The following is a 21,846-nucleotide window of genomic DNA, read 5'->3' as shown; positions in this document are numbered from 1 at the left end:
CGTTATGTGTGGATATTTTCTTGGAGTTTTGATGAAATTAGATGTTATGAGATTTGAAGAATAAATCACGACCTGAAAAATAAATCAACAAACCTACCAGAAGGACGGCCAGACAAACGACTTAAAAATGTGATCAGAAAAGCTTGCTGAAACAATCGGTTATTGTTAGATAAACAAGGAAGTTAATGTTCATGACACACTAGATCAACAAGAGAGTTTTTGATATCTATCAAAGCCCATGAATATGGGGAAAAATCGTTTCTTTATACTTACGTGGTATCAAACATACTTTTACATGCAAAAGTGGGTTGTATAAACACTACAACATTGCAATATTGATAGCAAGTGCATAAAACAGAATCAAAAGGAACGCAATAAATGTTATATTAAAACAATACACAACAATCTACATCTGTTTTCAGACAAACGTTTTGGTAGATATTAAGGCGTAAATGATATTAATTCTAGATCAAAGAGGTTTCTAATGACTATTTAAGGGAAAATAAGATTATGAGACGTTTTGAAGGAAAATAAAAACGAGTCAGAGAAATAATGTTTATCTCTATATTGGTGCACTGATTTTCAATATACACAAGAAAATATCAAGTAAGAATTTCTTAAACTCAAATCAAGAAAAAAGTAAAATTCAAAAATTGACATTGTGTCTTTTCCACCAGTATATAGAAATCACCATTCTTTGAATGTGCCTTAAAATCTCTGAGAGAAGTGTGGCATTAGGTATTACATGTATTAGTTATACATATATGTATGCTGAACATGATTTTAAGATGACTTAAAATTACACTTTTATTTAATTTTAACAACTTTGTATCTGCTTAGTAAAGTTCATGAGGTGAATTCTACTATAAAACTGTACCCCTATATAAATATAGATGAGTGAAATTCAGGTAAAATTTAATTACTGTGTTCTTTTCTTCCAATTCGCAACTTCTGTTTTGTAAAAATTTGTGCGTCATTTATTCATAGAATTTGTGCGTCATTTATTCATAGAAATACTGTAAAAATGATCATAATACAATCATTACATTATTTATGAAGCCACAGACAATAGATAATTCCAGAATACGTGTATATGCTTTGAAACGGATAAAACGCTTTCATTTCAATGCATATTTCATATTTTTTAGGATTGATCAAATGTTTCTGAAAATTCATACAAAAAGAATCATGTTCTGCAATAATTGTTTGAAAAAATACAAATAGGGTTTAATAACACTGGAATTGTTTATGTCAATATTTTCATTAACTCAAAAAATAATTCAATAAGTTTTGTGCAACAAGATTTTTTCCACAGCAACACTTCCCCTTGTAGAGACAAATCTCGCCAATTCAAGGTCAAAATGATTGCCTGAGGAAGTCTTGCAATGGAGTAGTCTCAATCAACAACATTAGATCCTAAACATTACATTTATGACTGCTACAAACATACACACAGTGACAATTAACATTCTGTTTGTTAGTATCCTGGTGTTAATTACTCCACACATCAACATCACAAACCAAACTACACATTTTCCGAGTATGGAGCGGTAAACTGATGTTTATTAATGTATAATTTCAAGATTTGCTTAAATATAGAAGAAATACTCATAAATACCGTATATCTGGTAATTTTCGCTCTTCTCGTGATCACTTTTACATTACAAAATATTTGAACGCAGAAATTATATTTGGTATTGTTTGCTATAAGAAACGTCTTAAATCGCCAAAAAATGACAGATGCACATTAAAAAAGTTTCACATTTTCCCAATTTCCGCAAATCTGTGACACGCGAAAAGAAAACCCCGGATATACGGTGTAATGTCAGATTTAAAGCACCTTTAAACCTTTTTGACATTTCCCTTTTTCCTAATCTTACCAGCTCCATTCTCAGTAACACATGTATATAGCCCTTACATCGCAGTGTTTCCTTAAATAGATGCTTACAATGTAAGTGTGAAAAGGGTAAAAGATCGTACGTATTATTAAGGCTGCCTGACGTTATCTTTTGTAAGCGAAATACGTTTTCAATCATGACTTGTCCTTTTCGGCAAAATTGAATAAATTTAGCACGCAAGAGCTTGAAAAACAGTGTTAAGATAAGAAAATAGAGGGTAATTAAAATTAGGTTGCCCGTTTAAAACATTGTTGTTTTTTTTCAAATGGCGGTAAAAAAGAAAACACTGCGATACGCTTGGCGTTTCTTATGCTATGACTACGTGCAAGTCGATACAAGCACCTGCTGCTCGTTTTCTTCTACCAGAAAAACCTAAAAAGTCAGCATCATAAGTAAATTAAACAAATGGAATTATGATTACATTTTAAAGTAGGACCTTGTCCCATATCAATGACGAAGTCATAAATGAACAATTTTTCCTATATATATGTACATGTAAGTATTTTTTTCAGTTCTTTCTATTGTACAACTGGGTCAAATTTAATAAGAATTCGCAATTTTTACCACAGATTTTTTTAAAAATATATAGATAGGTATAAAAAAAAAAAACATTATGTACATGAGTTTAATCAGTTTTTAAAATGCTATAAATTCAGTAATTTATGAAATATATCATGCAAAAGAAAAAAGTTGAGCGAAAGTTAACGAGATGTTGAAGTTTCTTAGCAAACACTGAATAGTTAAAATGACTGTAACATTACACTCAAATTAAGTTGCATACCTGTGTAATTATCTGTTTATATATTAAAAGCATAGTTAATACATGTATCTAGACGTCACTTAGTGTTTTATGGTGTTCTTTCTTAAAACTAAAGGTATTTTACGACCATTGTCATGAATACACTCTGATTAGTAGGTTTTTTTAAAAACTTACATCTAAATTACAAATAAGATATAAAAAATATAAGTGGTACAATATTAATTTTTGGTATGATGTTATAAATACAAATGTATAAAAAAGATACAAATATATTAGATATTTAAACAAATTGTAATGAAGAAAAAGGTTGAATTAATTTGATACATTGAAACAATATCATTTTTGGTTTGAATGATAATTAATAACATAAATATGAAATGACTGTAAAAAAAAATACTTACTTGGAGTGGGGGTAGGTTTTAACCCAATGTGTATAATTCCTACAGAATTAATTTTCTGGGGAGGAATACAGGCCATGTAGTCTCTGTTTATGGTAACTTCCGCTATTGCATCATATTGGAAGATTGTTGGGAAATCAGCAACTCGTAAATACACGTCATATTTTTCATTCAGCCTGGGATGAACTTGAACAATATGAAAGCAAGCATAGTCACCAAGATTTCGGTATAAAAACGTGTGATAGAAAAAACCAGAGGCGTCCTCCGAGATAAAAGTTGGGACCGTCACTTTTACGTCACTAAAATCCGTTGTCACCGGTTGTTTTATAGTGACAACAAATATTGACGTTTTATCGGCTAAAATTTTCTGAACTGGAGACGTAATCAAAGCAGCTGTTGTAGAATGGTCATACAGGTATATGTTTCTATCCAATTCCGTTGTCTGAAAAATAAATTCATTTGATATTTATCATATATTCTTTTACTTTCTTCCTTTATATATTAGCATACTAGTGTACCCCATTTATGATTACAAGTATCTTATCCAACTGTTAAGCAAATGCATCACGGATGTTTAATTGGTAAAATAAATCTTCACAAATCATTTTAATAGTGTACTTATTTTAAAACACAATACTCACAGCAAGTTTCACGACCGTATCTTTTGGTATATCTCCAAAGTTTAAAGTCAAATTTGAATCCAAGGAGGTATTGTAAATAGCCTCAACTGTGTCGCTCTGGATATGTAAGACAATGCTGTCTTTTGAATAACTGCGGCTACATCCATTGCATTCGACAGAAAGCAATGACGTTGCTAGAGATTCTATTGCATCATTTAAATCTCTTCCAGACTGCTCACTCTAAAATGAAAAAAGAAAATGCAATCACCAAGACTATGTCCTTTATGATATGTTAAAATACTTAATATGAATACCTTTGATTCCAATGTTTGCTTTATTACATGCAAGAAGGCTTCCGGCTATTTAATTTAGCTGTTCGGTTTTTCAGAGCTATTACAAATGTCTAGGCCAACCTAGGTTTTATCTACGCAACACAGCTTTGCTGAGAGAGAGAGAGAGATAGAGAGAGAGAGAGAGAGAGAGAGAGAGAGAGAGAGAGAGAGAGAGAGAGAGAGGTGTACAATGACCTAAGTATAAAAGTTATCAAAGATGTATTGAAATAAATGCATTTTGATCATTTTTTTAAAAACAAATATAACTCAGCAAAAAAAAAGAAAGAATATTTTTTATATTACCTATAAAGTTTGAACATGTGTTGGTATTCGGAATCATCTTAAACTTAAATCAAAGTTTGTAATCAATGAACAAAAATGTAATATTTGTGTTTTGATGTTTTATTAATTCTACTTTCTTTTTTTCAATGATTTTTTTTCAATATTTGTTTCTTAAGGATCCATTCATATTTGATACACGTACATATGTATAACAATATATATTAGGCTGTTGTGCAGAATTTGTTTATGTCTGGGAGTGGATTTTTCAAATAATGCAAAAACTCGATTTTTTTTTCATTTCAATTTACTATTGTTCATAATCGGCAAAGGTTTGCGGTATACGATTGCTTATTATAATTTTGTTACAACAACAGAAGGTAAACATACTAAAATGACGCCTAGAACGTTTGCTCTCATTATAACAGATATTCCAGCTTTGTTTTGTAAAAGATGCCTCTGGGTGGGATTATTTTTGTATCCAACTATCATTTGATATAAATGTGTAATTTAAACTCACTACTTTGCGCTTTTTCTCCAGTTCTATCTGTGATATCCTAGCTCTCATATAGAACATCCCAACTCTCTCTTCTGGTGTCAAAGTACTGTTTTCGGCGTATTCGTAAGCCTGGTCAACGTTTACATGGAAGAGATATTCAACGTAAAGTCTTGAAGACGCAGTGCTGCTGGATGCAATGGTTGCATCAGAAGTATTCAAGATATCATCGGGAACGGTGTTCACAACGAGTGAATTCATTAGGTTAATTAAACCTTCAAAATATTGTTTTAAAAAGTCAGTTTTGTTAACTTACTTTATCGAGTTTTCATGTCAAATATTGGATATCCTAGACTGCCAATGTTTTATTTAATTCGATTAAGTATTGCTCGTACGATTAATTTATTTTTTCATGGAAAAAAAACTGCTTATGTTTTATATTTGCTGTATCATATACAAAATCATTTTGATAAACTCGAGTATTTTTTCGGTTTGTTTCTTTTTTAATTTCATGCAATGTGACAAAATGACAATTTACCTTAAAAAATTCAGTAGATAGTATTAAAATTTCGTTTAATTCATTAATATTTTAAATATGAATTTTTTTTCGTTTTGCGAATATTGTGTTTACTGTGTTTGTAAAAATTTGAAATAAAAAATTCTAAATGTTGCAGTAATACCCAAACGATACATACAGTATGTACAAGAATAAAAGAATCCTATAATGAATAGCTGACATTTCAATTTGTAAATATTTTTGATTATAGTGTTTCCTTTTTTTTATAAGTCTTAGCAAATTTATACTCTGCATGAATCAAAGCAATAATAATTACAGTTGTATTATAACAATCAATACACATTATTGATTTTTGTTTCCTTTTCACGAGAGGAAATAATCTATGGTTAAATATTTATGCACATTTGACTTTTTGGTAACTAGCATATCTTTCTTAAAGCACAAATAATAATGGTGTGGATGTTTAGCATAACAAAATCCAAATAGATAAATCTAAATTAATTTGTTATGACAAATGTGCATGACAACTACTTCATACATGCATGGAGTTGAACTAGTCAGAATGTGTTTCCTTTTTAATTATTTGTACGTTGTTATTTATTGTATGTTTAATACAATAAAGTAGATTCTCTATGTTTAATAATTAGTAGTCTCTTTATTAACTTTGATTGATGCCAAACAAATAGAGTATTTATTAATGACTGCATTTAAGAATTTTGAGAGAAGAACAATGCAATAAAGAAATCAAATATTCTAAATCTGTAGCGCTCCATTTGGCCAAACCAAAGTTCGTGTTATCAAACAAGTATTATTTCTGTGTGATGCAAAGTACTATAGCCCACTTGTCACAAAACGATTCAATTGAAAAAAAACCCATTAATCATTAATAATGGATTATTATCTGCATCTGCTAAGGAAGGGAATGGCAACCCATTCATCTTGTACAATCATGGAAATATTTCTTATATATTTCTAGAAACAAGACATGGTTTAGTTACCTTTTAAAATAAATTTGACATGAAAATTAATTAACTTTTGCATTTTTAATATTTGATTTCTTTCTTTCGAACGATGCAATAATATTATCAAAGTATTGATCATAAGCTGATTGATAAAATTACAGCCAAAATTCTATTATAATTACAGGGGTAGTTCTAAATTCATTTTCTATAACATACTTCACATGGATCCATCCAATAAGGCATAGCTTATGATATTCAAATTATATCGTTGAAATTTTTTCTATGGAGTTAATTAGGGTATCCAATATCACTTTAATAATTAATTGAAATTTCATAATCCTGCACTGAAAACAAAACTTGTCTAATCATTTATGAAAAATATTGTTATAAATAGTACAAGATTTTTAATAATTCAAATAAATTTATCCTTTTGTCCTTAAAATGTTTAATTTAAGGATTCTTTTTTTTCATTTAGCTCTGCATCAATATAGTAGCATTCAGTTTTTAAGAAATGTCTTTAGAATACCAAATACATGTACTTGCACATATGATTTCAAAGAACTGCCTTTAAAGGAGTAATAAGACGTTATGTTTAAAAAATACCATTTTTTTAAAATAAAGGTTTAGCTAATTTACAAATTATGTATACCTGTAGTGGTCTGTTCTATGGCCGTGCTACTGCTATGGAATATGGAGTCCTCGCCTTCATAATGAGCAATTGTGAGATTTGTGAAAGAGGCAGTAAGCTGTTTCAATGCATCTGAAGCATGAATCTAAAGAATACAAAAATCACGATTTAATGATTTTCGTGAGCTTTATAATAAGGACCAGTGTACGAAGTCTGATGGCATGAAAATCACAAAATTATGTTTTGAGTGGTTCTTGCATTAAAAACATAGATATAAAATTATGACGGTTGTGATTTAGACAAAGGCTTGCTTCATTTTGACGTTCTGAACGAGCCTATTTTGACCAAAAATACAATTTGTTTGATTTGTGATGCATAGATTTTCAATATAATATGATACAAGCCATGTGTTTTTACATAAGTGCAATTTTCTTATAAGTATGTACTCCATATGATTATACTTATAACAAAAAGACTTGAGATAACATTTCTTAAATTGTTACGACTTGGCATTTAGAATTGTAAATGTATTTATGGCTCTTTTTAGTTTTATTCTATTTTTGGGGGCTATTGCTTTCATTTTAGCCTGTTAAAACCATTTCTTACCACAGATTTATCTGCAACGTATTCTGATTTACTGAGGACGTTGCCAAAGGCGTTCGATGTAGTTTCTACCCAAGCAAACGTACTGGAGTTCGTTTCTTGTAGCTTGCTCAGCATGGTGTCCGTAAGATTAATAAATGTCTGCAAAACAACATGGCGTCTTCACAATTGGCATCATTACAAGATTTTGTTTGATATTGACGATGGAGAATACAAGATATCATAACATTGTTTGCATAAAAGGTATGACTTCAGTTGTCGTAAATAATGACTCTAATTTGTGAATTCATTTCGTTTAATTTATAATTTTATCAAATAAGAATTACAAGTTTATTATAAGCATTCCTGTACGAAATCAGAAATCAGAAATCAGAGTAGTTATTAACGTAAGAAACTTTTTAATATTCATACACTGAATGATGCCATGTAAGTAATGGTAAAAAATTGTTGTTTTATGTTAAAAAAAAACAAACAAACCGTGTATTCATGTTTTATTTAAGAAGTAGATACTTATGATTAAATTCTAGTAATTCGAATGCAGATTGATGCAATTATAGTTTTCATATTCAAATGTATGTTGATTTAGAAGATTAGATTTTAATGATTTTTTTATAACATAAAACATTAATTAATTAGGGTTCCATAAATATATTTTATAACATATTTCAAGAAATTTCATAAGTAGTATTTTTAATGTATCAGAATAATCACGAGTCATTGCTCACCTCCTGAACCTTGACCTGATAAGCATTCACCGATTTTTGCAAAATGTCCTCCAGCATCGAATCATAACTTGCCATGACTTTCGTCCCATTGACGTCTTGTAAATCAAGTAGACCGTCATTCCATTCTGTTGGAATTTTGTTGACGTCAATATCCGGATAGGAATCGTTTTTTATAATAGTCTGTACAATTAAACAATAATATGAGTTATTTATCAGTGAACCAAAAACCAAAACTGCAATTAGAACGATAAAGTTCACCTATTATCCTCTTACAGTTAGTCGGGTTTGATACAGAGAATAAGAGTGAGGTATATGCATATGTATGTGCATATGTTTTTCTCTTTCTCTCACTGTGATCATATTACATTTTGAACTGTACATTTTAGTCGTAATGTAATGATAATTTGTAAGATTTTTAAGTATACTCACATAATCAGTTAACACAGATGTTATCGACTCAACGGTCTTCATGAGCAGTTCAGCACTATTTGATTTCGTTAATTCTATTAAAACGGTACTGTAATATTCTTCGACTTGTTCAGAGCTTGGCAAAGTTGTGCTGGCAATTGGATTATTCACCTTAAATAACACAAAATGATTTACACGTGTAATTTCCACATCAAATATTTGTAGACTCTTAAAAGTCACATTAAAATGATGCTAAAATTACTCCTCTGACTTGCTGTGTGTTAAACTCTTTTTGATATATGGCTAAAGGATTGTTTGCTATATTAAGCATCTTATACCCCCAAAAGGTCACTCGTGAATATAATGGTAAAATATGCTGAATGATATCCAAATTCAGAATGAGTATTTACAAGTGAAACGGAAACAGCGTTGTGATATCATATCCAAAACACGCGATTGTTACAAAGAAATTTCTTTTTTAAAAATTACATTGTATACTTATAAATCATTGCTTGAACATACGTGATATTTAAACACTATACATGTACTCGATAGGGCCAAATAGGAAGAAATTGACTAGTTTGTTTGGTGTTTTTGAAAAACTTTAGACAGTGTTGAGTGACGAAATAAAAGCACAGTTATCGAGCAATGATAATTTTATCAATCTATATCAATTTTGCTGAAGATTTAGCACTTCACTTTTCAGATGTGTATCATAAATATATATATAATTCTTAAGAAATAAATGAAGGGGTATTGAAAACATTGCTTTTTATCTTTCAAATACATGTTTTTATCACAGCAAGCAAACTATAAGCATTGTTCTGTCATAAAAATAAATTTTCAGCCTTGATTTATGATTTATTATGATGTTTTTCGTGTTTTGTGCATGCTTGTGGTTTTTTATATATAAGTTCCTAATGTATGTTATAACCAATCAACTGCAGTAACAAAAACTCAAATTTTATTTGTTTGTATTTTATTCCATTGTAATGTAAGAAAAACCAGTCAACCTGCACAGGAATTGTGTATTTAGCACTGCCATAAAACCGATCAATGACGTAGACTTCGATGGTGCTATTGTAATCGTTGCTAGGATCTCCAATACCAAGGTAAGCCTTGACGATAGGCTCAGCTTTAAAAGAAATACCATGAGGATATAATCATTAAAGTCAATCAGTGGATCTTGTTTTCGTTTTCTTTTTTACCAGTGGTGATTCAAAGTTACCATTGTTTGCTGGTCTTATAAATATATATATATATACATGTATATAAGATCACAACAAAAAAAAGAACCATAGCTATTCATATCTATGTTTTTATCTAGAATTAATCTGTTTTTCTTTTTTAGGTTTCGCTTGAAAGCCTTTTCGTAATGAGGAAAAGGCTTTAAGGCTTTTGGCTTCAATACTATTTCACCTTATAACATGTCAATACTTTTTCAATTATAAAAGGCCATTGACATCATGGCGCAGCGATCACATCTTTGGATTGCCGATAAAAAGATTAACATTCACTTGGATAAAAATTGTTATCATTTGCTTCATCAAAAAAAAAGAGAGGCTTGCAAAGTTGCAAATCAATTTATCATAAAATCTTTTGTTTACACCAAACTGCAGAAATTCTTTTGTTTTTCAATGTCAAAACTTTGTACATGTGTACCTCATAGATATTTAACATGTTTTGTTGTTTAATGCTTGTGAAGCTGGAAGGGGGTACTAAACAATAACTTACTGGATTCTTCCAGGAGAGAAATGATGCGTGTGCCGTTCCTTACACTATTTTGGTATACTTTATAAGTCAACAAAGCGTTTTGATCTAGGGTATCGTCCTTCGTATTTCTGTCTTCCTCGTCCAACCAGCCCGTACACTTAATTTCAAAAAACGTTATACTTGCGTTGCCTAGGTGTAAAAAAAGAATAAACCTATCATTTACATTTCAACGGGTTCAATTTAATACTCATTCATTCAATATTTTTCGTGCATATGTTTATCAAATACTAATTAAGCGGTGGGATGATGAACTTTTTAATTGAAAATTTTGGCTGACGACCAAATGGAAGTAAGGTGACATTTAAACTCTACCAATTACCTTTGCCCTATATTGACATTAATATTTGACTTTTTAGTTGACCCGATAGAATTATTGAACAAGTGTAAACATGACAAAATCAATTGCGATCGACTATGAACCATCATCAGTAGCCAAAGGTTTCTGTACACTGTTACTTATATGTTTTCGGTCTAGTCCGGTTTCGTATGGTTTTTGGGATATCAAATAGATCGGAAACCATTCGCTAGCAAAGATGACTTTAAGGAGTTATACGTAGAATAGTAATCATTACATCATTTCCCATCTATATTTTTGATGTATTAACATAATTATAAAATATTACACAGTTTGAAGAATCACCCCCATAACGATATCTGTAAGTAATGCCAAAGTATCAAACTGTGGAGAAAAAGAAGCGTCATGTCAAGACAAGATAAAGGCGTAAAATGAAAAACTTTCAAGGTAAAAAGACAAAGTGTCAATATAAAATTAGAACCTGTTTGGAAGGGTTACAGTTGAAATTGACATCCCCGAGAAAACCATTGTCAACCGACGCGTCGGGGTTTTCTAGGGATGTCAATTTCAACTGTTACCCTCCCAAACAGGCACTATTTATATAATGTTATCCAAACGAGGTACGAGGGGCATTTTATAGTGTGATATATTCATTATATAGTTTTTATAAGCATATTTCAATTGAATTAATAAAAAGAATTTGTTTAAAAACTAATCATGTTAATGATTTCTTTCACTTTTCGTAGGACAAACCCTAGCAAACATTAGTTATCTTTTAACAAATTGTTTTCGTGGAAATTCTTTTATGTGAAAAAAGAAAAGAATAAATAAACGGAGAGGATTATGTTTCTCTTTGAAGTTTCAACAACATATTGCTAATTATTGATGCTTGTGATTTGTTAATGCTACATTTACTTGACTTTTTTTTTTTTTTTGAAAGGCTGATTTAGTTCCTACCGGAAAATAATATGCATTTTATTCAAATATTCTACAATTAGCAGAACAATGAAAGAATCATTTGATTCTAGTCATTTGCTGGTCATAAATCATCTAAATAGTCCAGGTAGGTACATGTAAGATCTTTATCAAATGAAAGTAAAAAAAAAAAAACTGCCATGACAAATAAAATCAGAAAACATTTTTCGGCACGTTTTCAGTTATATTGTCAATAAGGATACTAATTCATTTATCAATTTCAGTGTGTAAAAATAACAAAAATAAAATAGAGTCATCACGAAATTATTACTAAGGATTTGTACATATTTTAATTAAAAACATTTAACAGAGTTTATAGATACTGTCATGTTGAATTAACTGGTGGGTGTAAATACAAGTTTACAAGTGGTAAATTTTGTATTAACACCCACCTAGTAAATTCAGAATTGTAAATATTGTATTTACATCCACCCAGTAAATTCAAAGTTTTCAATGGAATATTCTGAAAAAATATATTTCTTTAGCTTGCTGGGGATTCTATTAGTTTGTTAATATAGAGCATTGATTAATATACGTTAAAAAAAACCAACAATAATACTCTACATATCGATTCAGTTGTTTTGTCAAGTATTCCCTCTTCAGTCAGTTCCGCAGCTTACAGTTATAATTCATTAATTCAAAACTTTGAAGTTTTCAATTAAAACACGTTCATATAAAATAAACGTTCTATAGCTGTTGAGTTGATATAAGAAGAGCCACAAAATAATAATTTTTAAAACATCACCCACACTTTATTCTACTATTTCTTTTTATAACCATTGTATTGACCTGTTAACGATGTTAAGGCAAAATATCCACTTCCGTTTTTACAGTCGCAATCCATAAAAAAAACCAATAGTAATCCATTCGCCGTTGACTCCAAGCTATTGATGAAATTCTCTAGTTTACTCTTGCTTTCAACGTACATAATCTATGTTTGCCCTTTATCATTGTAGTAACGCATTGTGGAAAATACAGGACGGTTTGCAAAAAACGATTATTTAAGAGGGGCGGATGGTCGCGGCCATTTTTATACTATATTGATCTCCTTGAGAAGAAGAGTTCGGCATTAAGATATTAAAAAATACACAAATTTTGAAGCTAAACTTTATGGAATTTTTAAATTATAGCGTATAGCTATATCCGCGCAAATAACATTTAATAAATTTCTTTTCAAATTTTTGCTTGGTAGAAAAAAAATATAAAAAATTGAGCAGCATAATGCTTTGTTTAAATGAATGTTTTATGAAAGGACATACATTTAGATACCTAACCAAGTTTAACAAATACTACACATGAAATCCCCTGAATTCCATCACCAATTTAATAGATAGCCAACCTTTCATTGGAATATGTCTATAGTACCCACTTTGTATTACTGGAGTTAATATAATGGTTTAAAGATTATTTATACATAAAGTCAAGGCGAGGTTTTAGTTTTCCACATGATATATCACATTTTCTATACATGATTTATGTTCTCTATGTAAAACAAACAAGAACATAAACACGCCATCAAAGAGTTTCATTCAACCGTGACTGCCACCGCTGGTTACAAGCAGTTGGATCATATTGAAATCCACAGTTCAATCCCAGTCTCTTCTTGCAAGACTACTGATACACGTGGATTTTTTTTCTTCATTTTTTCCCCCCAGAATTTATCATTGCAATATAAACATATCTATAGTAAATATATGTAGTATATTTCATTGAATTTTTATTGAATAGCAGTGCATTTTTAAAAAATGCCTATAATTCTATACGTTTGGTTCAATATATTAAACCAAACTTTTTAAATAAAATATTATATATGGATTCATATAAGCAATTTTGCCTAAACTAGAGGTATTAAATTTCTTTCAATCATATTGTTGCTCTTCCGTACAGTATGTATCAGGTAGTGAAGTTGCATACATATTTTGCTGATTGAGAAGTCTACACAACATCATTTGCATAAAATCACTGACATATAATCTTAAACCTATTTTCTATACCTATAACTGTTAATGATTTACCGAAAATTTTAATGGTTCTTTAATAAGCAGGTGTAAAATTGCAGTGTTCTGTCATTTCTTACACAAATTGTGCGAAATACAACTTAAGATAAACGACAAAAATGTTATTAATTTTTTCCAGTTTATCATTTTTACCTCACTTACTGTCAAATTCAAAGGATTTCCTCTAACATCAACTTTTTTTGCCTCAAGATGCATGTACATATGTTGAAATACTTACAGAATCCCCAAAATTACCATGTCAACCATTATTACTTATACAAATATGTTGCCCATTTAAAAAAAAAAAAAGGGTTTGGGGTATGGCATGTCCCCTTTATAGTCCGAGACACAGTTTCACAAAGCCGATCTTACTATACAGTCTGTCCCAAGATATTTATAGTTGGCGATTTTTAATAAAAATACACATACTTGTAAAAGAAGTGCAATCAAAATCGATGACAGGGAAAATTTTCCATAATATCTTCATTAATTGACAAATTATCATTTTTTATTCGGAAAAATTCACAAGATCGAAAACGGATTCCTTACAAAGACTTAGAATGGGAAATGTTTACAATGTACATCTGTTCTCCATTCGGAATACCTTGCGTTATTTTTCAACGTTATAATCCGGGTCCGCTGCAATACAAAATACCCGTAAACATCACATTTTAAGCCGTGTTTTGAAACCTGATAAGCTGAAGGGGGCGTTTCAACGGAGAAATCTTGGAAAGGATGACTGCACTTAAGGACATGCGATATTTGCGAGAAAGAAGAATTTTTCTTTTAATTGCAGAAATAGTCAACATAAAAACTGCCGCTTTACGTAACTGCATTAAAAGTTTGTTGTCACTAAGTACTAAGAATTTGTTTTCAAAGGCGGAGGTCATCACGATTTCTTGACTCTCCATACAATAATGAGGACGCCCACTTTATTACTGACTTCATACATACATGTAGTCATGTTTGTTTATTTTTCACCCTTTAATAACAGTAGTTGTATATTTTCATTGTATAAGTTATGTTAAATGGGAAAAAATGTTTCTTCTTACGTTCGCTTTCTATGTTGTAACCAAGGGTTGATACATGCTGAATATTATAATTACCACGTGATTTCTCACCTCAGGTAACTTTGTGGATACAAAATTATATCACGTGACGCGCGTTATGAAAAATTTGTTAGCACACACCGTTGCAGTTATGAGACCACACTTTTCTCAAAAAAAAAAAAAATAATGATTCAATACTTATATCTACTTTTTAACATTTATTCCCTATCTGCAAATATGATTTATTCAATGAGTAAAGCGATATTAACGGAAGAGCCATTGGAACTGCCGAATTATGCTGACAAAAATTTTGCACAGCGTTTAAGAATGAAATAACACAATTTTATTTTTCATTCTGTTATTTGATGAATTTACTTTTGGTATACTCAAAATTTAATGAATTGAGTTCATTTTTAACATTTACATCAATGAGATTTTATTTAGCGTAAGTATAATAATAAGTCATGACCCGGTTTGAAGTCGCAAGGAGAGTCAGTCATGTTCTTCGACATATTCGCTAGCCACAACCAAGTGTTTGTGATCTACTTCGCTCCTCCAAGGTTGTTGAGGAGCGGAGTAGATCGTAAACACTTGGCTAGCGAAGATGGTTCTTCGAGAAAGACTGAAGGAGTGCTTAATGTATTCATACGCACCAGATTTGGTGATTGGGTATTCTGTGTTATGCATAAATATCACTCAAATCAATCAATTTAATAGGGGGAAAGAAAGAGAATGTAAATATGGTAGCATGTTGTGTGCTAATTGGGACAATGTTTTCGAACACGTAAAGTTGTCAAGCATTGATTCAAAGTATTCTGTACTTTCATGGCCGCGGTCTTATTGTTGAAACCATATAAATAGTATACGTGTGCCACATAGAACAGAAAGGGCTATGGTGAGAGAGTGATTACATAATTTTTTAAACATGGCATTGTTCTTCATGCTAGTTTAATTTTATTACCATTCTGATAATGTCAGGTCCACCTCTCTTGCATATTAATATCAATCTTATGTTCGATCAAGGGCAGATAAGCGAATATTCTCTTTTTTCGAAAGTTGTTACGAGAAAAACATATATAGAATGAGTTTATGTTATCACAGTCTAAAATCTTCATCGATGCAGTTTGAAATTGACAAGACTCTTTAATGAAATAAACAAGTGATATTATATAGATAAGGAAATAAACGCAACAAAAGCGACCGAAAAAACCCAAACCCGTCGCTAAATGCAGTCATCCTTTTTCAATGATCGGTTGAAACCCTAGGTATGTATAAATACCGAGTAGTTAAGCAAAATGTGAATCGAGTATATCTTGGGACAGGGTTATAAACATGTATTGTTGCAATACTACTATAGACATACATGATAAGCTAGGAATATATTTAAACTTATCTTTCTTTAGTGAAACTAGGCCCAATCTTAAGAACATACCTGTTTTTGGTTCAATGGCACACTCGCCACCTCGCGGCTGGTAATTGACAGACAAGATGTTGGATACGGTAACATTTTTTCCATTCCAACTGATGTCGCATTTTAATCTTAGTCTTCCCCCTTGCGGTAATACAGATGCCTTTATGGCTATTTCAGTTGTTTCAATGGCTGCAAGTTTAAAAATAATATTTTTAGGGATATTCGTAAAACTCTCTCTCTCTCTCTCTCTCTCTCTCTCTCTCTCCTCTCTCTCTCTCTCTCTCTCTCTCTCTCTCTCTCTCTCTCTCTCTCTCTCTCTGTAATGCATTTCTATCTAAAAAAAAAAAATAATCTTACTTCTTGTTTCAATATATGCCTCAAAACCACCATCAAGCATTGTTTCAAACATGTTTGTGGCTGTATTGAACTCCTCGAGATCCCAACGATAGACCGTGTCCGATTCGCAATTCGAGCATGTTACATTAAAACTCGATATCGAATCCAGATTAATTTTTTTGTTGCAGTTCCGTAAACATCTGAAAGGTTCAATAATAAGATGCAAATAAATTGTCAAAAACAATATTTTTTCTTCAATGAAAATAACTTACAATAAGCATTTTTTTCTCTTACAAGCTGTGTAAAACTGTGTTAAACATGTATGTAAGTATTAGAAAAATTAAATAATGAATGGCATCGCGTGGAGCTAACCAGGATTTGAACTTGCATGTTTTTTTGGGGTTTTTTTTTGGGGGGGGGGGGGGGGGGGGTTAGAGGTCAGCTACATGTTACTTTGTAAAATTTATCGTCGATCTCTCATGAAGTGACTTCCGAATCATCACTATTCTAAGCAATAATGTTAAAACAGGTCTATTGTAAACAACTTAGTAATCTCTTAAATTTAATTTTATCTCTTTTAAGGTCAGACGACACGTTCTTCAATTTTAGATAACTTTTTCCAGGAATTTGTTAATGGTTTACTACTACTTTGACAAGCTTTCTTGCAAAAAATTAGGGTACCTTACCAGGCATTTCTGCAAAATACTAGAGTATGCAATTTCCTATATAATCTTGAAGATACACTTGAATTGCTGATATAAAAATAAGTACATCTCCAGCACAGCGAAATTCACTATATCTCCGCCGGGGCGGGGCTTTGAACTCACGACCTCTAGAACCTCTACGCTTCTGACAGTGAGCGGTCACGGTTCTAACCACTCGACCATATAGACATATGACCACATCCAAGTAAATTTTGATCATTTTTAAAGTAATTATAAAATTAATATTTTTTATTGGAACTCTTTATTACGAGGAGATACAAAAAAGATTCTCGAGGAACGTGTCGTCTGACCTTATAAATTTATCATTACATTGATTTCTGAAGCTATTATGTGGGGTTTTTTTAAATCATATATCTGAATTCAATATTTAATCCGCACATCTAACTCTTTGTACTGTAAGCCGTATCCAACCCCTATAAGGATCGTGGTTTGATCAAAATACTATTGGTTTTGGATTCATTTCATGTTAATGAAAATTCTGTTTTGATTTTTAATTTTTTTTTTTAAATCACATTCTTTCAAATTGTCTATACATGTATATGCCTTTCCGTGGGGGTTTTCTTCTTCAAGACGCCAAATGAATTTATTGTATTGCTCTTGATTCCGGATATAAGTGAACCTATTCTTATTTTTGCTACATTTGTAGGTCGACTTCAAATCAATTTAGTTAATTAAAGTCTTATGATTTACTCAAAAGAACTGTTATGTCGCCATTTTTTTAATTCATGATCCTATTGTTATCCCCATTACCAAAAGTCATTGCACGAACGCTCGGCTAGCTAAAAATTGCTTCCTAGCTTCTATACTAACTTTACAAGTAGCATATTCAGTAGATGTTTTCCTTTTTCACATTTAATAAAAAAATCTCTTCAGCCCTTATTGAGGCTCCGTCATAACCTTAGAAGGTCATGATTGGAACCAATTTGAATCGACCTTGACTTCGTAGTTTCAACATAAATGGTAGCCGCTGTTTGTTTCAAATTATCTCCCTTGTATGAACACGTGTTCCTGTGTTTTGGTTCTTATTAAAGAACGATATTGCATCAGTAGTTTAAACAATAAAATAAAATTGTATTATTAAATAATTTTCACCAATAAGAACAACAAAGAAATCAGACGTTGGGAAAATGATTTGAAAAATTTAATCAGTGTTACTAAAACAAACTAAAAAACTTTATAAGGCAATTTCATTTCGCGAATCTGTTTGTGAAACCATTTCGTAAGTAACAAGATATTCGAGACTACTGTGATAGACAAGTTAGTTGAAATCGATAGAACGAGCCACGCTGGACCATTTTTACAACAAAGTTTCGCATTCAATTTTAATATTTAAAGGTTTTAAAATTGGATAGGCAAGTAGGTAACGTTTTTACTAGACTAATTAGAATTTTGAAGCGCCGCTTTAAGACATAGTCCACTTTTTAATTTGACAATCGACTTCAAGAAAAAGAAATTATCAGATGATTGGGATGAAATCATTAATTTATTGCTCTCAAAACATATAATGCCTTCGAGGAAATTTAAATCAGTATGATAAATATTTCAATATAAGTGGTTTTTATAAACTTGTATTTGGCATTCAGAGGCATTAATCTATGAATTGTTGCGTTATCAAATCGCTTTTTTCTACAGTAATACGCTGGTATCTTAATCATGAAATTCCTTTTATTTTGAATAATTTATATGTAGAGACACTTAATTTATCATTGGATAGAAGTTGTCACGTGATTTCCTTCAATAGCAATGTAGAAAGTGATGCCCAGTGCATCATATCCTTCTGAAAACGATTTTGGTCCGTAACAAGTACAAAATGAAATAACGTCAACGTGCCACCGCCAACCAACACACTGAATATTCCGCAACTATCATTTGCTTAACAAATGATAGAGTGTATAGAAAATATATATAAAATGTACACAAAACGTTAGAAAAATATCTGATGATCATGAAATGAAAATATATTCTGCATTTGAAGTAGAAGTTGTCGGAAACCCCTTTTTTCTGACACAAGTTCCATCCATTGTTTCTAAACAAGCTTATGATATAACTACTCAAAGACTTTAACAATCAAATATCTATAGATCTATTTATCAAAATAACTTACTTTAGTTCCGTTCTCGGTGGCTCATATGGAACAATGTGAACTGCTTGGAAAACTTTATCATTCCTTCGTATCGTCAATCCGGCTGAGGTCTGGTTAATCTTCTCCACTGTCACTATAAAGAGGAAGTAAAAACCGTCTCTCAGGTTTGACGAGGGGATTTCGATTCGACCCTGGCTCGTCAAAGTCGCTGTCAGAGAACAATCGGCTCCCAATGACGATGGCGAGATTTCGTTCACAGTTTCAAACGTTCCCATAAAAGTGTTTAAATCGGTGACATTTGCATCAGGAACCTTGAAGCATGTCCAATTGAAGTCAAAAGGTTGATCCGAGTACAGTTGTACCGGGTCTTTCGATGAAGACGCATCCATAATCAGATTTGCGGACACTTCATGGGAGACCTCTGATCCTCCGGTAATCTGTGCCACTATGGGCGGTGTCCTGAAATCGACGTAAATAAAATCTTCTAGTATCCCACCCTCTTGGTCTGTTAGGTTAACTCTCAGCACAAGCTTTTTTAACCCTGCTTCGATTGCCTCTTTGGCAAAGGTAATCGTGACGCCGTGTGGCTGGTTAGCTGAGTCGTTGTAGTAGCCGCGCAGTTCCGGATTTAAATGGTCGTCGTGCGGAACATCGTAGAAGTCCCACCAGTACTCACGTGAACTGTTTTTACACAATTGAGTTACCTCCACTTTTGCTGTTATCTGTGATAAAATATCTTTTGTAAATCATATATGTAATTATTTATGGGGTTGATTGTGGTATTAGAAATGACTCTATAACATATGGACTTCTTAATAAAAAAGCACATTATGCTTTCTAATTCTGATAAATTGATTTCGCATTTAGTTAACTAGATAAAAATTTACACGTCCTTTTTAAACTGAATTTTTCCAAACCAATAAATACATACCTGAACAATCTGTGTAATGTACACTCTCATTGGGGTAGTCGAACTTTTGAATGCAACGCTGAAAAAATTCGCAGACGCAAAACAGTCGGTCCAAACCTCGACAATTTTTGTGACGGCCCAGTTTCGCAAGGTGTTCGAACAGTTTACTGTAACAGTTTTGTTTCCAATCCCATAGTATCGGTAAATCAAGGTTTGATTGGTGCTGTCAGTAAATTGCTCTGCTATTGGAAACTCTTGGGAGACACCGTCAATGTCTAGTGTGCAGTTAAGCTTATACAGCGGCGAAGTATTCGGGTCGGTTATACGGAGAACGAATTCCTGTTCAGACTGCGATATTGGAACACTTTCTTGGATTAGAAGTTCCAAGCTGAGTTCATTTTCGACTACTTGTATCCAGGAGAAGACCATTCGACTAATTTCGGATTGTATCGTGAAGTTAATGTTAAAATAACCGGCGGTAGGGTATGATTTCGAATACGTTTGTGAAGCTGCTGTGGTTAAGCTTATGTTATCAATCTGATTTCCATCTTCTTCTATAACGCCAAACAAAATTCCCATTGGAGTACTCGAGCCAGCTGGTAGCTCAATAGTCCAAGTGTCCGTACTTCCTTTCATTACATTTTTAATCTGCTGAACGGTAAAATTATGAACAGGATATTGTACCATTAGAGGAAATGTCCAGTTATATGTTGAGACAAAGTTCGATAGTGTCAATTCAATTATGTATGAGCCCGTTTCGTTCAGTGTATATGAGAAAGAATGATTTCGAAGCGCTCCTTCACATTTTTGTACAAATAGTACGGTTTTTATCTCGATGGCGATGGAGACGTCGCTCCCTTTTTCCAGAGTAAAGTTCAGATCTATGACATCGTCTATGTGCATGAACGGATTGATGTGTCCAGTAAAGTTAAATCCAGAAATAACTTCGTCGAGGGCAATAACCAACCATCGAGTAACAGAGGAGATCGGATTTTGAAGGGTCACACTAACAGCATGCATACCCAGCTGGTTGTTTAGGTCTGCAGCTGTGATGGTGTGCGTAAAATTTCTAGTTGTGACGTTAGTTTGGGACAAAATCGCGTTGCTGGTGTTGCTGAAAATTTCTAAACTGACGTCACTTCCGTTAACATAGTTAACATATATGTCCGAAGAGTCAATCAAAGGAATCAGAGTGTTGCCATTTTGATCGCCGACTGTCACCTGATCAATTTTTTCACCTACGTACAAGGTCTTATTTTGGTAGAAGAAAATGTTATCAACTGAGCAATAAAGATGGATAGTTTGATACCCGGCTTGAGCGTAAGCATAGCTCACGCAGGAAGGACTGGTTCCATCTGGTTCCATCCACATTTGTCCAGTTCCGACTCCATGATCAACTAGGCATGTTACATTGACGCCATCGTCCAGCTCTGGACAGAACTGTCCCATGTTGTTAAACCCTGTAGCATTGGCTTGGACAGTCATTGTGGTGGGCGTGGCACACCGGACTGTAACAAACGCTGAAAGGGCGGAAAATAAAAATGGTTTACACATTAACTGGTTACACCCACTGGCCTATACAGGTACATTTACCTATCAAATGATATATCATATTCAGGAACTAAACATTAGATGCAAAGTTAACTAAATTATAATCGAATGAAGC

The 21,846-nt window shown here is 32.2% G+C and overlaps 1 protein-coding gene across 2 annotated transcripts in view; it reads right to left on the bottom strand.

Annotated features, from left to right (window-relative positions):
* LOC105347699 (polycystin family receptor for egg jelly) overlaps positions 1-21,846 on the bottom strand; it is a 35,504-nt gene that overhangs the window by 10,298 nt on the left and 3,360 nt on the right. Inside the window, exons 2-15 of one of the 2 annotated variants that reach the window (XM_034457919.2) lie at positions 20,202-21,700; positions 19,292-19,992; positions 16,484-16,662; positions 16,148-16,315; positions 10,361-10,528; positions 9,640-9,761; positions 8,648-8,797; positions 8,219-8,398; positions 7,497-7,634; positions 6,912-7,035; positions 4,808-5,058; positions 3,698-3,916; positions 3,060-3,498; positions 2,241-2,270 (exon numbers count right to left, since the gene is read on the bottom strand). In XM_034457919.2, coding sequence (XP_034313810.2) covers positions 2,241-2,270; positions 3,060-3,498; positions 3,698-3,916; positions 4,808-5,058; positions 6,912-7,035; positions 7,497-7,634; positions 8,219-8,398; positions 8,648-8,797; positions 9,640-9,761; positions 10,361-10,528; positions 16,148-16,315; positions 16,484-16,662; positions 19,292-19,992; positions 20,202-21,700 — 4,368 coding nt within the window. The remainder of the gene's footprint in view (positions 1-2,240; positions 2,271-3,059; positions 3,499-3,697; positions 3,917-4,807; positions 5,059-6,911; positions 7,036-7,496; positions 7,635-8,218; positions 8,399-8,647; positions 8,798-9,639; positions 9,762-10,360; positions 10,529-16,147; positions 16,316-16,483; positions 16,663-19,291; positions 19,993-20,201; positions 21,701-21,846) is intronic. The other variant, XM_034457921.2, reaches the window with a different exon arrangement.

The sequence above is a fragment of the Magallana gigas genome, chromosome 7 (assembly GCF_963853765.1).
Source record: "Magallana gigas chromosome 7, xbMagGiga1.1, whole genome shotgun sequence".
NCBI lineage: Eukaryota > Metazoa > Mollusca > Bivalvia > Ostreida > Ostreidae > Magallana > Magallana gigas.
Note: the sequence above shows the minus strand (reverse complement) of the source record. Positions and strands in the feature narration are given on the sequence as shown.